At 39.5% G+C, this 15,597-nt stretch overlaps 1 protein-coding gene across 2 annotated transcripts in view; it reads right to left on the reverse strand.

The window, feature by feature from the left end:
- Nucleotides 1-1,819: 1,819 nt before the first annotated feature.
- LOC121384959 (RGM domain family member B-like) overlaps nucleotides 1,820-15,597 on the reverse strand; it is a 37,571-nt gene continuing 23,793 nt past the window's right edge. Inside the window, exons 2-4 of one of the 2 annotated variants that reach the window (XM_041515464.1) lie at nucleotides 13,426-13,598; nucleotides 12,391-12,911; nucleotides 1,820-6,060 (exon numbers count right to left, since the gene is read on the reverse strand). In XM_041515464.1, the coding sequence (XP_041371398.1) occupies nucleotides 5,341-6,060; nucleotides 12,391-12,911; nucleotides 13,426-13,598 (1,414 nt within the window). In that variant the 3' untranslated portion in view covers nucleotides 1,820-5,340. Of the gene's footprint in view, nucleotides 6,061-12,390; nucleotides 12,912-13,425; nucleotides 14,105-15,597 lie in introns of those variants that run through there. The other variant, XM_041515455.1, reaches the window with a different exon arrangement.

The raw sequence follows: 15,597 nt of genomic DNA on the forward strand, positions 1-15,597 counted from the left end.
GAATTGACCCGATCGTGAATCAGTGTGGCTTTGTACTTGGGATTAAAGCATATCTGTATTTAAAATTTACGGAAGCAAAAAAAAAGAAAAAAAAAGCTTTTGAGACAGGTTGTTACTGATACTAACTAGTATTCAGTTACTACAGGTGATGGATGCAAAACGGAAATGACCCAGTCCTTTGACAGGACTTGACTGTAATATGGCAGAAGTGACACCAATGAAAAAAAAGAAGTCACAAATGCCTTTTTGACACTTGTATGGCAGCAGTGATGAGTAAGAACATTGTTAGTGGTTTGATAATGAAGATGAATATGAACGTAAAAATGCACGAGTTGAATTCTACAAACACTGCATGGATGGGTAGACAACGCTGACGAAACTAAACAAGAAAATATCTTCAAGTACAAGTCTTTTTGCTTATAAAAAAGGAATGTTTATTGACAACCGGTACATGTATTAATCGGTGACCGTCATCTTTCTAATAAACTGTAGCTACTAGTGTGTGCCATTCAGAGATCTATATGAATCGATGAAAAAAAGAAAGGCCAATAAAAAATATTTCGCATTAAAGATTCTTAAAACACTGGTATTTATCAGACTACAGTGGTCTTGAAATAATCACTGATGGAAACCGATGAGGGATTACATGGTATATGAGACCAAATCGAAATCAATGCTAGAGTAGACATGTCTATATAAACTACACATCTGTAAATGTGGGATTGATGTTTGAAAGATTTAATGATTGAATGTCAGTACTGTGTGCCTGACAGCATTGTGTGACTGACAGTGCTGTGTGACAGCCAGTACCGTGTGACTGACAGCACTGTGTGACTGACAGTACTGTGTGACAATCAGTACTGTGTGACTGACAGCATTGTGTGACTGTCAGCACTGTGTGACTGTCAGCACTGTGTGACTGACTACTGCCAGTGACATGGTCAAATGTTATCACTATGGATTAAGGATTCTGGCTACAGTCAATGTTTTCTGTTACTATTTATAATTGTTTACGTGTTCCCTTATTTCTTTCCATCAGTATATAACGATATGGTATGAAGAATAAACGTAACTGCCGTACGGTTAAAATGGCTCACCCATACAAAAACAAATCTGATAGTAAAAAGTTAATTCGTGTTTGGGATTTAAAAAAGAAAAGAAAGAAAAGAAAAGAAAAGAAAAGCTGGAGCGCGGGTGTGGTGGGCGATCACACGAACAGCAGACAGCGTGGCGGAGCGGACAGGAGCGCGAGTTTGATCGGAACGAGGGTGTTGGAAGTATATCAAGTATCCCCTTGTTCCCACTATTTCAACATTCGGTCGACACTGCATCAGGCAAATACAACAGTTAGACTGTAACTGTTTACATATACCGCCTACCAAAGTAGACGTACGGCCGATCTGCAAACAGCCGCATTACGGTGGACGCGAGACAAAAGAATACGACCGGGGTCGGACCGAGCTACACCTGGATGTAGGTGGCGTGTTCAGGAGGTCAAACGTTCGCGGACTACTAGTATTTGACTGGTACCTTCGTCTTCTATCATATCACATTCAGTTAACATTAGGTGCAAACAAAAACACAAAAAAACAACCCCACAAGCCCCCCCCCCCCCCCCCCCCCCGAACCCCGCAAGCATGCGACTGTCCGCGAACACTCGTTCTCCTGAACACGACTCGTCGAGTATTGACCACAGAACAATCTACCCACCCACAAAATAATCTACACCCACTTTGAAGTAATCTGTCTCTTAAATAGTAACAAAAGTTACGATATAAATACATGTGTGTACAAAATATTGAAAACAAAATAAGAAAGGTTTTTTTTCTTCAAATATTTTACTTTCATTTTCACTTACGGGTCCGTCACACAGTGTAAAGAACTGACCTTCCACACGTGACGGGACATACACACGGACACATATATACAAACACAACCCCCCACTGCCCAGTCCCTCCCCCCAGTCCCAATTAAATAATCACCTGCTCGTTTTCTCACAATGTATACTATTCTATTGTAACTATTATATTTTTTAATACCCACCCCCTCCCCATGTGACCAAATCTGGAACAGTCTTCAGGATTGAATGCTAAGAGTTGTGTGTCCCGCAAACAACTCGTTAGTACCCCATCTAATTACTCCAATAACATAAAAACAAATATTGAAGATCGGAAGAGAATAAAAAGTTCTAAAAATTTCATATATGTTTTGTAAAAATATAAATGAAACAGCAGTAAGTATTAGACAATATGACATGATATCGTGTGAAATGCCATAAGTTTTTTTTTTAGATGGAAAGTTAAAAATGATGTTCTTGAAAACACCAATAATCATGTACAGCTTAAAACATGGGTATTTATGCACCAATCATATTTTTCAAAGCAAGTGTTTTGATCGATGTACACAATACCACAACAGTAGTCGTGTAAAACAAGATATACTTTAGCATCGTTTGTGTAAAAATTCAAAAATGTTTATCGTGGGCATAGAAAGAATCCAAAAAAGGCGGAAAATAGAAAAAGAAAATGTTTTAAAACACAAGACATCGTCATATTTTCCAAAAATACAACAATATGGTTTCGAATACAACCCGTTTTAGCTTCTTACCTTTCAAAGTTCACAAGTCCACATAGTGAAACTGGCACTCATACATTAATTTTATTTGTTCAACATATACAAACTTATTTGTTCTTCTAACATGGTGGCCATAACGTCCGGACATCAATCAGACGAACTCCATAAATAAAAAAAGAAAACGAGCATACACCCTTTAAAAAACGCATTCCCCGTAATTTATTGTCTTTGCATTATAATAATAACAATGAGGTAATGACGGAAGTACAAGTGCACACTGGGATACATTTCCGGTGAATAGGCATGATCAGAGTGTCAGTTCTACAAATACTTTTATATTTTACTGACTTGTAATTTTAATGAATACTTGAAGGATATGTTTAAGTTGTAAATGCTGGACATAGGCAAAATGCCCCCCCCCCCCCCCCCCCCCCCCACTCCCCTCCCCCAAACAGCTGAAGTAAAAACATTTTTAAATGATACATTCTCAAAACATTAAAAAAAAAATCTTGTTCATTAAGACATAATTTAATTGAAACAATCTCATGGAAATAATTTAGATTTAACCAATTTTCAGATCTGTAAAGTATTTCTTTATTTTTTTTAAGTGGCTTATTTAAACACAAATTTATTAGCTGAATACTGAATATTGTAGCCACTTAGTATACAAAAATAGCAATTAGCTAATTTGGCAACAGGCAGGGTGGGTTTCTCTTAACTCAAATTTAAAAAAAAGGGTAAATGGTAACCAGGTTCGACAAGTGTAAGAACGTTCCCCCCCCCCCCCTACTCTTCTAACACGCCATTCTCGTAGAAAAGTATCCATGTGTGTACAAGCTACTGTCGGCGTTGCAGCACAGAATTTCTCAATATACATATATTAGGCTGCGCTGATTTCGTGTCCAGTATTGAGCTAGCCTCTCACATTACGAAGTACATGGATGCTGGTCTGTCGTGCCTTAGTGGCGCTGTTGCGACCGTATTACAATACATTATGGACCGATTTACAAAGTCTGCTTTAGCCGAACACGCGAGTGACTACATACATTTATACGATGTTGAAACACCCGCGTTTAAGAAAAATCAGGCTTCGTAAAGTCGGCCATTTGTGTTACAAATATCTTTCTTATTGTCCATGTCCATATAAACCACTTTATCATGTAACATTATGCCAAGTTTTACACCTCTAAATCGATTTAATGCACAGGCGACAAGAGAATACAGCTACCTGGACCGTTAGTTCAATTTAATTTAGCCCATCAATCACTGAATTTAATTAATAAAAGTTGTTGTTTTTTAAAACGTAATTACTGTTAAATTCTTAAAATCCGGTCTTTTCAAATACTTCACTCCATTTTTATTTTATTTTTAGCACTACAGATATTCAATTAGTTTATACATTAATGCCAGGTTTTATACTTCTAGATCAATTTACTACACCGGTGAGAAGATAATAAATTTACCTGAACTATTAGTTCAATTTAATTTAGCCTATCAATTACTGAATTCAAGTAAAAGTTGTTGTTTTTTAAAACGTAATTACGGTTAAATTATTAAAATCCATAGTCGTTTCAAACACTCCACCCCATTTTATTACTTTTTTTTAGCACCAAACATTCAATTGCAAGATGAATGTAATGTATTTATGAATCGTCATATATTGACCTCTCAAGTCCCACTCAGCCATGTTTACTTAATAAACACAAGAGTGACAACTCGGCTATGTGTTATATCGTCGTACATGTTGACATGGAGTGTTTTCAGGCATGCTGCCCGCGTCGTTTGTATCACGGCCCCAACACCCCAGGGCTCGAAATAACAAGTAAAATATGGCCTGCATTTTTTTTTTTTTTTTTTTAAATAGGTCAAAAGAAAAATGGCCTGCTCAGGAAAAAAGGGCCTGCTGAAAATAAAGACAAGACGGGGTGAGTGGAGGGTTTGGATAGTGTGTGTGAAAAAATATGATCTCTGAAATGTATTTGAGATATTATGGAATTAAAATTTAACAGAACCACGAGCTAAACAAAATACAAGATACTCTTGCATGCATCTCCCTCTTGAAAAATTATCTGTGATTTTTTCAAATGATTTTAGTTGGTGAATTTCTATTTCATATGCTATGCCTTAAAAACAATGGACTACTTTTCGTTGTTTGCAGGCCGCTATTTCCAGACCTACATCCATGTACCTGTACCCATGTACCTGTGATAAGTTAGCTCTATATATACAACCATTTGTTTCCAGGCAAAAGAACAATCATTTGAAAACATCAAACATGCTCCATGGCATGGCATAATTCAGAAGTGTGTACAGAAAGCAAGGGAGAGGAAGCCATAGTCTTAAGTTATTCTAAATTAACACTACCCTAATCTTACAACTAAGACATTATAATAACTTAACTTTTTTAAAACAAAGTTATGAGTTAAAGTTTGTTTTGTTTAACGACACCACTTGAGCACATTGATTTATTAATCATCGGCTATTGGATGTCAAACATTTGGTAAGTCTACGACATAATAAAAGGTCCTTGGTAATACAATCATTACTATTTTAAACCTGAACATTTTTCACTATGGTATAAAAGATGTACTTTATTATTAATATCTAATATTCCTGCTTATTCTGACGTGAAAAACATTTTTCAAAATAAATATCCTCAAATCAAACCAAATAATTACATACTATTACTCAATATGCATTATCATGTTTTCAAATAATTCTTCTCTCGACTGCAAACAATGTTGGTCTAAAATTGAGCCTACACTATCAAACTCTCACAATCTCGCAGCACAATGATGATAATAATATACTAGTACTCAACAGTAATGTCAACCACACGAGCCACACAGACTGAGTCCGAGTCGAACAGACCCCACCACCATACAGCTGATCGTAGGGGCTGAAATCTACCCGGTCCGACAGGGACTTCAACAGGTCCGGGTCTAGCTGCAGCACGTCCTGTAGGGCGCTGACGGCGGCCAGGGTGAAGTTCTTGTCCCCGGTCACCATCAGGTCAAACACACACGAATCAAAGTAAAAATCCACAACCTTCGCCTCGCGACAGATGCTGTGTGCTTCCGCGCGAGGCATCACCACAATGGCGTCACTACTTCCGGAAAAGGAGGTAATCCGGTTCCGGCGCTGCGCGAGGTACTCCTGGTAATTAATCCGCTCGGATTCGGGACAACCACTGACACATAACTCCATATCATTCGAATTGGAACTCTCGTTCACGATGTCCGCCGGCATGCGGATGTTGAACGTGAGGTAGCGGCCGATCTGCCGGACCAAGATAGTCGTTTCGATGTAACGAATGTGTATTTCGACATGCTTCCCTGCCTCCACCTCGACGAGTTCCACACTCTTGTGCGGCCCATAGTCAGTCCTGCCGTCGTAGAATGAGCTAGGTAGATAGTCGGTCTGTGCCTGGTACATTTGAAACGTGTCCGACGCACAGACATTGTTCTTTTTAATTATCACAGTTAGCTGAAATATAAAAGAGAAAAAATCTCATTAAATAATATATCTCATAGCATAAAGATATTTGAAAAGATTTCTCTTACAATAATAGTGATATCCACACACACACACACACACACACACACACACACACACACACGCGCACACATATATATAATTTTTTAACGACATGACTGGAGCACATCGATTAAGATTAATTTATAAATCGATAATTTAATCATCAGTGTTTGTATTGGTTTAAGTCAAACATTTGGTAATTCTGACATTTAGTCTTCAGAGGAAACCAGCTACATTTTTCGATTAGCAAAAAAAAAAAAAAAAAGTATACGCATTTCCCACAGATACGAGAACACATACATCGGCCTTTGTTATACCAGTCATGGACCACTAGTTGACACACACAAACAAAAAAAACACAAAAGAAAAAAAAGAAGAAAAAAAAGAAACAAAACCGACCCAAGCTTCTCAAACAAGCTCTCTATCGACAGGGTTAGGTTCCTTTCCCACAAGTTGCAATAAAAATGCTTGTAAAACGTTTTAGGCTCCATGTCCAATATATTTTATCTTAGTCCGGGCCAAACTCCAGCTAATCCAGACACTTCGGTATTATGACCATGAACAAAGAAAGATACCATCTAGAATTCCGTCCAGCTTTTAACAAAATTAGTACGGAAACAAAACCCGTCTGGAGCCGGTCATCACGGATTTATTTTCTTCAAATCTATTTTCTCAATCAATATCATAATTCACAAGCCACGAAACATTTCTGACGTATCATGCACAATGATCAAAAGTACATTACGTGAAATGGTTATTACTTTACCCTAAAATACAGTAAAACCGTTTTGCTAATATTCTTTTGTATTTTTGGCCTTATCATTAACGATTTCAATACAGTGACAATACTGGCTGCATGGATTTTGCGTGTGTATATATGTGTGTGTGTGTGTGTGTGTGTGTGTGTGTGTGTGTGTGTGTGTGTGTGTGTGTGTGTGTGTGTGTGTGTGTGTGTGTGATATATACGCAGCTAGAATCTATATACAGTATCGAACGAATTGGCACAACTCTCATAGACGACTGACAGCCACAGATACAAATTAAATCGATCTGACAACTTAACATTTCGACATTCATTAAATTAATGATACGCAGGAGGGTTAGGTAAAATTTACATCTTGGTGTTTATGACGTACAAATCGGGGCTTGTGTGAACTTTTAACTATTAAAAAAAAATAATAAAGTAAAAATGATATGAGCCAGACACATTTGAGAAAAGAACATCTAATTTGTCCATTAATTATTTTAATATGTAGTTAGGAATGTCAAATATCCAGATGTCTGAACGAACACAAAATATTAGCGTAAAATCCATATTTCTGCATAGACAACCCAAGGATGTTAAAGTTTGTTTTGTTTAACACCACCACTAGAGCACATTGATTAAATAATCATCAGCTATTGGATGTCAAACATTTGTTAATTTTGACTAGTAGTCAAAGAAGACCCGCTACATGTTTCTTAATGCAGAGAAGGATCTTTTATATGTACTTTCCCACAGACAGGAAAGTACATACCACGGCCTTTGACCAGTTGTGGTGCACTGGCTGGAACGAGAAAAAACAATTAGTTGAATGGATCCATCGAGGTGGTTCGATCCTGCGATGCAAGTACCTCAAGCGAGCACTCAACCGACAACTAAATCTCGCCCCATCTTAAGGCTGTTTACACGAGGTCATAATTACTCCCTAAAATCATTGTCAGACTCTCCATATTAAAAAAAAATCATTGGCATACCACTTTGTCCAGCTTGACTAATTCATTTTATATTGATGTTGATCATCACTTTAGATTTGCCTTTACCACAGTTTTCACCGGCCTCGGTGGCGTCGTGGTTAGGCCATCGGTCTACAGGCTGGTAGGTACTGGGTTCGGATCCCAGTCGAGGCATGGAATTTTTAATCCAGATACCGACTCCAAACCCTGAGTGAGTGCTCCGCAAGACTCAATGGGTAGGTTTAAACCACTTGCACCGACCAGTGATCCATAACTGGTTCAAAAAAGGCCATGGTTTGTGCTATTCTGCCTGTGGGAAGCGCAAATAAAAGATCCCTTGCTGCTAATCGGAAAGAGTAGCCCATGTAGTGGTGACAGCGGGTTTCCTCTCAAAATCTGTGTGGTCCTTAACCATGTCTGACGCCATATAACCGTAAATAAAATGTGTTGAGTGCGTCGTTAAATAAAACATTTCTTTCTTTTTACCAGTTTGACACCCAATAGCCGATTATTTTTCGTGCTGGGGTGTCGTTAAACATTCATTCATTCATTGTCCAGCTTGACTCACAAACGTAGACTGAAAATTACATTGATTCTACATGTAACAACATTACACACACAAACACTAAGTCTTTCCGCGTAATCTTAAATCTCTAATGACTGAAAACAGCGAGTTCATAAGGTCGTAGCTTTTTTCCCTAGCACTTTGGGGAATAAAAAACAACGACAGAAACTATCGATGAATTAGCCACAACTATCAATAACTTGTATTGTCATCGACAGAAGAAAACAGAAATGGCAAGACTTGATTTAGGTTGGTGAAGAATGATAAATTTTCACAGTTTGTACGATCGATAGCAGAGCAGTGAGGACAATATCATCATCGATTCACCGTTAGATACAGCATCAGTTCAGAGGAATAATTGTATGAGTGATGAAATCGTTTTTTTAAAAATACACGCACCGGGTCAAATGCTCTTTTATGTCAAGCAGGGAGCATTTGGCTGCTAAAATAACATTTCCACTGCCACTACACCATGACGGCATACCTAAAATGTTTTATACGAGTACATGAAATAATAATTACAAAAGTTCTGTTTTCTTAGATATATGCTTTTGAATCTTATATCTGTTTTTTTTATCATTTCAACTTATTTTCATGCCGATATCCAATAACGGAAATAATTCCGCCTGAACATATATCCATCAATTTTTAAGATTTTAATTTACACGATTTTATCCTGCTCCCCTCAATATGTTTTTCACATCGAGGTCTGTTTGTATTTCCTTTCGCCAGAGCCTGGGGTTCTTTTGCCCTCGATTTGACCCTACACCACACGTAGGACCACCACCACCACTAGGACTGGCTGACATACAGTGACAAACTACACAAAAAAACCCGGCCACCTGCAAATCGTCTAGCGACCCTCGTTGTAAATCACTCCTTGTTATCAGATTACCGCGCCCTTTCTCAGTCCACCCATTAATTAGGTCAGGACGTTAAGTGACAATTAATCTCCATCGTTTCCATTCGAGTGGACAAACACCGTGCCCACACAGGGGCGATAAACAAATTAAACTGGAGCCATTAACGAGCCGTTGTTAACTAATACGTAACCATGTGACTGTGTTACGTTAAACGTTCACTCGCTATGGGTGATCGGTGAAATGACAAAATAAATGAGTACTGAACTATATGATCAGTGGTATTATAATGTTTAAGCAGGGTTTGACAAATACCATCGGATTACAGGCTGGTAGGTACAGGGTTCGCAGCCCGGTACCGGCTCCAACTCAGAGCGAGTTCTTAAGGGCTCATTGGGTAGGTGTAAGGCCACTACACCCTCTTCTCTCTCACTAACCACTAACAAACTAACAACTAACCCACTGTCCTGGACAGGCAGCCCAGATAGCTGAGGTGTGTGCCCAGGACAGCGTGCTTGAACCTTAATTGGATATAAGCACGAAAATAAGTTGAAATCAACCAATCGACAAATACACCAGCCATCAGTCCCGACTGGTGAATGTTTGGTCTGGGATAGTGGAAATTATCAACTGTATGACTGTATTACAAAGGGCACTAGCTGAAGCTCCTGGGAGGGCTAGTGACTTTCTCAAAATTTTGTCGAACACTGGGTTAAGCAAACAAATTTTAAAGATGACAGGTACCGTGTTCGATTCGCGGTACTGACTCCCACCCAGACTGCCCTTACCATAGTTTGACACCCAATAGCCGATGTATTTTTCGTGCTGGGGTGTCGTTAAACATTCATTCATTCATTCCCACCCAGACCGAGTTTATATACTTTTAACGGGACTGTCTTGAGTTTGCAGCCAATGTAAAATGTTTCCATCTGAAATATCTTTTATGGGGACTAAAATTACTTATTCAGTACATTGTCTTGTTTAGAATACCAGTGTGTGTATATTCATTCATTTCAACTTATTTTTGTGCTTATATCCAATTAAGGTTCAAGCACGCTGTCCTGGGCACACACACCTCAGCTATCTGGGATGTCTGTTCAGAACAGTGAGTTAGTTGGTTAGTGAGAGAGAAGAGGGTGTAGTGGCCTTACAACTACCCATTGAGCCCTTAAGAAACCACTCTGCGAACCCTGTACCTACCAGCCTGTAGTCCGATGGCTTAACCACTGCGCCACCGAGACCGGTGTATTCAGTGTTTGGAGAGTGTTGCAATGTCTGTAACAATCAGATTTTACCAAAAGGTGAATACTAGTTTATATCCTGCGGTGGATTCAAGTTTATATCGCAGAGATAACCCCATTTTATAAAGATTTTGGTAATTAATTCTGGCTTGTAAATGGTAAATATTTGAAGTGACCCCATCAACAAACGCCTGAATCTTTGTTATATTAAAAACGACATTATGTTAATAACTCAATGGTCTTATAACTATATTAACTATATTAATGGATTAAAGTGTACTGCATGAATAAAATTAAGTGCATATATCACACTTAATGAAAGGCTGTATTAAATATTAAAAACTTTATTCTTCAGTTTGTGTATGCAAATGTATTATATGATTTATACTATAATGTTAATAAATATACTCAATATACTTATTTTGTTTGAAACTCATATACCACATGCACATCCTCCTCTAGAAAACACAGGTAAACAAAATATTTGTTTTGTTTAACGACACCACTAAAGAACATTGATTTATTAAATACTAGCTATCGGATGTCAAACATATGGTAATTTTGACACATAGCCTTAGAAGGGAAACTTGCTACATTTTCCCAGTTTAGTAGCAAGGGATGTTTGATATGTGCCATCCCACAGATTGGATAGCATATACCACGCCCTTTGATATACCAGTCATGGTGACAGGTAAACAAAAGCGGTCCCAGGAAACATGTTAAAGAGGGGACAAAGGAAAAAAACAACAACCAAAAAACCCACATGGACAAACTCCCTGGAATGGACACTTCACTGAAAATTGTATTGTTCAAAAAGAAGCATATATATATATATATATAAAATAATAATAAGAAATAATTTTGCATTTCAATACGAATCAACTACCTAAAAAGGGCACATCAATGAAGAAGTGTAAACAAATTGATCACAAAAGGGAATTTTTTTAAAAAAAATTATGGGGGATAGGTACCCATGGTTCCCTATTTTAGATCCACCCCTACCTATTACGATCATTTTGCATTTCAACACAAATCAACTGCCAAAAATGGGCACTACAATGAAAATTTGTAAACAAATTTATAAAAATTAAGAACACTGATTTTTAAGGGGGCAGGTTCCCCTCCCTTGTGTCCGCCCTTGCTAAAATTCTAAACGCTAGCTTAGTATGTACAATAATTTAGCCTTCGTACGCTCTGTGTACATGAGATCCCGGCAGCCTAGTTTTGAGAGAGAGAGGCAGAGCTAATAACCTCCAGGTGGAGGATTTCTCAACATTTGTTGTTTTACAGAGAGCTCAGGAATGTCATGGCATTTCCTTTTGTTCACCAGCATCTTAGAAAACAACACCTATACCACACGGACTACCACACATCATCGTTCCGTGGTCAGTGATAAAAACAAAAAGGGGGACACACTTTGAAATGCGTGGTATCTGGCGCTATCTGCCGGGGTTTTTGTTGTCAGTCACGATAAATGGTAGTCCCTATCGCTTGACCCAGCCAAGTACAAACACCAACCGCCATATTGATTCGAGAGGGCGCCTCGAGTTCTTGGTGTAAAAATATCACAACTTTTGTTGTCTCGCTTTCTGCTTAGTTGAACGCGTTGCAGTTCAGATACAAGTGCCACAAACAAACGTTACAGACGCGTTTTGGAGGGGTTTCGTTATTACACGTTGCCCAAGAAGCGTCCATTCGAACAGAAAAGTCCCAACTGTGAAAATGAACAAAAGCCACACCAGTATTGTTTACACTAGCTTGAGGTGATAGCGGCCATGACACCTCTGTTCGGAACGGTCTGATTACGTTAGAATAGTAGCGTTCCATTGTGTGTACAGAATGCGTACACGTGAAATGAGGAATGAGGACGGTGAGAGTGGGGGTGGGGGATACGTACCTTGCTTGTAGCCGTTGCTCCGCTATCACCTGCTATGGCGTCATTTGTAACCTGCACAGTTAAAAACTTGTTATTCACAAGGGGCCATGCCCCCTTCACTTTACAAGTCTGAAATTCGCCGTAAAACGTCCTGAGATGGGGGTCGCCAAAAAGGCCACACTGCTTGAACACTTTCCTGCCACTGTAGGCACACTCCCTGGGGGTGCTCGGGGAGGCGGGGGTGATTTTCGACGTGTCGATCGTCCTTCCTTCGTGCGAACAGTTATGCTGTTTCATCTGGTTCTTCACACCGTTTCTAACACTGAAATAACGTATATCACCATGGCATCCTCCATTCTCCTTGATTCGTTTGATGCAGTGCAAGTAGGTTCTCAAGGCAACACAGTGCGTATCGTCTGCCGAGAGATCTGGCAAGCCGGTACCCGCCAGGGTGGCCCGCTGCTCTATTGACGTCCGCACCATGTCGTAACGGCTCCAGCAAGAATCGATCTTACAACCTGAGTTAGTCTTAAATCCTTCAGCTGCAAAAATAAATAAATAACTGATAAATATACGTAATAGAATAACAAACATCAGACACTGTCACATCACTAACAACTACTGTCTATAATAACAGTATCAACAACAACTATCTATAACAGCATCAGTTACTGTCCATAACAGCATCAACTAGTCCATAACAGCATCAACAACTACTGTCTTTAACAGCATCAACAACTAGTCTGTAACAGCATCAACAACTAGTCTATAATAGCATCAACTGTCTATGGTAACAGCTGAGGTGAAAGAAATGCCCCCCATCCCTCCAAAGAGACACAAAGAGATATTTAGTGATTGAAAATAAATCAAAATTTAATATACGAAAACACAAATATCAGCGATGGCGACAAATGGGGTACAAGAAACGTCCCATCAAAATACAGACACAAAGATGAGTATGATACCAAGGGGGTCCAGTGTTTGACGTCCAAATGACAGATGATGTGGTAATAAAAACAGTATTAATATAATAAACAGGATGGAATTTGTACTAACCTGAGAGAATCAGTATCGCCAGTGTGAGCAGGACGGCGAGTAGGGGAGGGGTGGACAAGCAGCAGGGCGGGCTAGGGCAGCCGCTCGTCCCCATACCCTTCCATGCAGGTCCGATTTGATGGGTCCGGGCCGCCGACGCACTCTCTCGTCCACTCCGATCAGCAGAAACACCTCTGTAAAGTGAAAAACAAATCGTCCCATGAGCCATCAATCATCGTGACACATCATGTTGGTCATCTTACGACCAGACTCCACGAAAATAAACTTCACATCTCGGCCATTTCTGTGCTTGGAAAACCGAAGCTTAAAAAAAAAAAAAAAAAAATGTTCACCACAAGCAGCCACACAACACAGCTCCGTGTTTTAGTCCCGAACAACTCGCTCGGTCTATGCCACTCTCGATCTGCTCTGAAAGAATGAGGGACTGCAAGCCGTTAACGTGAAAAGTGGGTCACGGGGCGGAGCTTGCGGTCGTCAGCTGTCAGCCGAGGTGTTGGCCACACCCCCGTTAATCCTGCCTTCGCTGCTGTGATATTTGATATAACAGCAGATAATGTCAATACACCGTTCCCGTACGTCGTTAGGGAAATTTTGATTGGTGGAGTTTAAAAGCTTTCACACTCAAAGAAGACCGCTAGTGGCATTTGACATTGATTATTCGACATAATGAGAGAACGTTTGTCTCGCAATCGGTATTAGTGTGCAACTTGTTAGTATTTATGATCGCATTACTGACGAAATCTGTGCGATTGTAAGTTTTGATGGTAACAGGCTGAAGATAATAGTTAAACTGTCAATATATGTCTTGAATCCACTTGGAAATAGTATGCTTTCAACACTGTACTTTAAATTTAAGAATATATGATAATACAGAATGTTTATTTTACGTCTAAAACTAACACTAATCCTTACACCAGTAAGTGTAGTAGTGTTTCTATTTTGGAGCGAATCCAGGGCGTACTTCGAGGGAAGAGGAGGGGTTACTGGTAGCAGTTCACTGGCGTGTCCAGGATTTTATAGGGGGAGGGGGCACACTATGTATGATTGAATAAACTTTAATAGTCTATTAAAAAAAGTTTCATTAGGGGTGGGGGTGGGGGGCGGCCCCCTCTCTACGCCACTGTAGCAGTCGCTCTCAGAAAAATATACAAAAAGGTGTAATTTATATTTTAAAAAGCCCTCTTTTACCAGCTGAAAAAAAAACTATATCACTATTTCCATTTGTTTACTGTCCCCATCCCCGCCCACCCCCGCCAATGATTTTTAGCGCAAGATACGGCTTATGAAAACTGAAATAAAAGTGAGGTTCTAAAATCTGCGGTGTAATTGTGAACACAATTCACGCATAATGAAAGCGACACCGCTCTCAGTTCCAAGCCATGCGCTGACAGGGTTAATTACATCCGGCGTTTAGACAGCAACGTCTTCCAATAATCAGAGGTGTTAACATCGGACCATCAAACAACTTGATTAACCGATTCATGTAAATCGATCGAGTGGAACACCATTATAAGAAACAATCGTAAATGACCACTTAATACAAGTATTTTAATGAGAAAATGAGAGAGAGAGAGAGAGAGAGAGAGAGAGAGAGAGAGAGAGAGAGAGAGAGAGAGAGAGAGAGAGAGAGAGAGAGAGAGAGAGAGAGAGAGAGAGAGAGTGCAGGAGGGATGAAACGGAGAAGAGAGATACAGGAGCGAGGAAGGGGTGTGGGAAGGGGAGTGAAACTAGAATATTATAATGTTTTAAATAAAAGAAAGAAATGTATCTATGGGTTATTCTTTTCGAATAGCAGCAAGGGATCTTGTCATGCACAATCCCACAAACAGGATAATACATACCACGGCCTTTGTTACATCATAAAAATCAAAGATACGTCTTGCTTGATATAATTATGTAATAATTGCTTATCTATAAATCTTACGGGTTTAGTGTGTGTGTGTGTGTGTATGTGTGTGCGTGTGCGCGCGCGTGTGTGGTGTGTGTGTATGTGTGTGTTAATTCTTGTAGTGTATATTTTACAGTTGACAGGAAGAAACCCTCAATGATGTACAAAGAGAGAGAGAGAGAGAGAGAGAGAGAGAGAGAGAGAGAGAGAGAGAGAGAGAGAGAGAGAGAGGGGGGAGAGACAGAGCGAGGGAGGGAGGTAGGTAGAGAGAGAGAGGGGGGGGA

This window comes from Gigantopelta aegis, chromosome 2 (genome assembly GCF_016097555.1).
Source record: "Gigantopelta aegis isolate Gae_Host chromosome 2, Gae_host_genome, whole genome shotgun sequence".
Taxonomy (NCBI): Eukaryota; Metazoa; Mollusca; class Gastropoda; order Neomphalida; family Peltospiridae; genus Gigantopelta; species Gigantopelta aegis.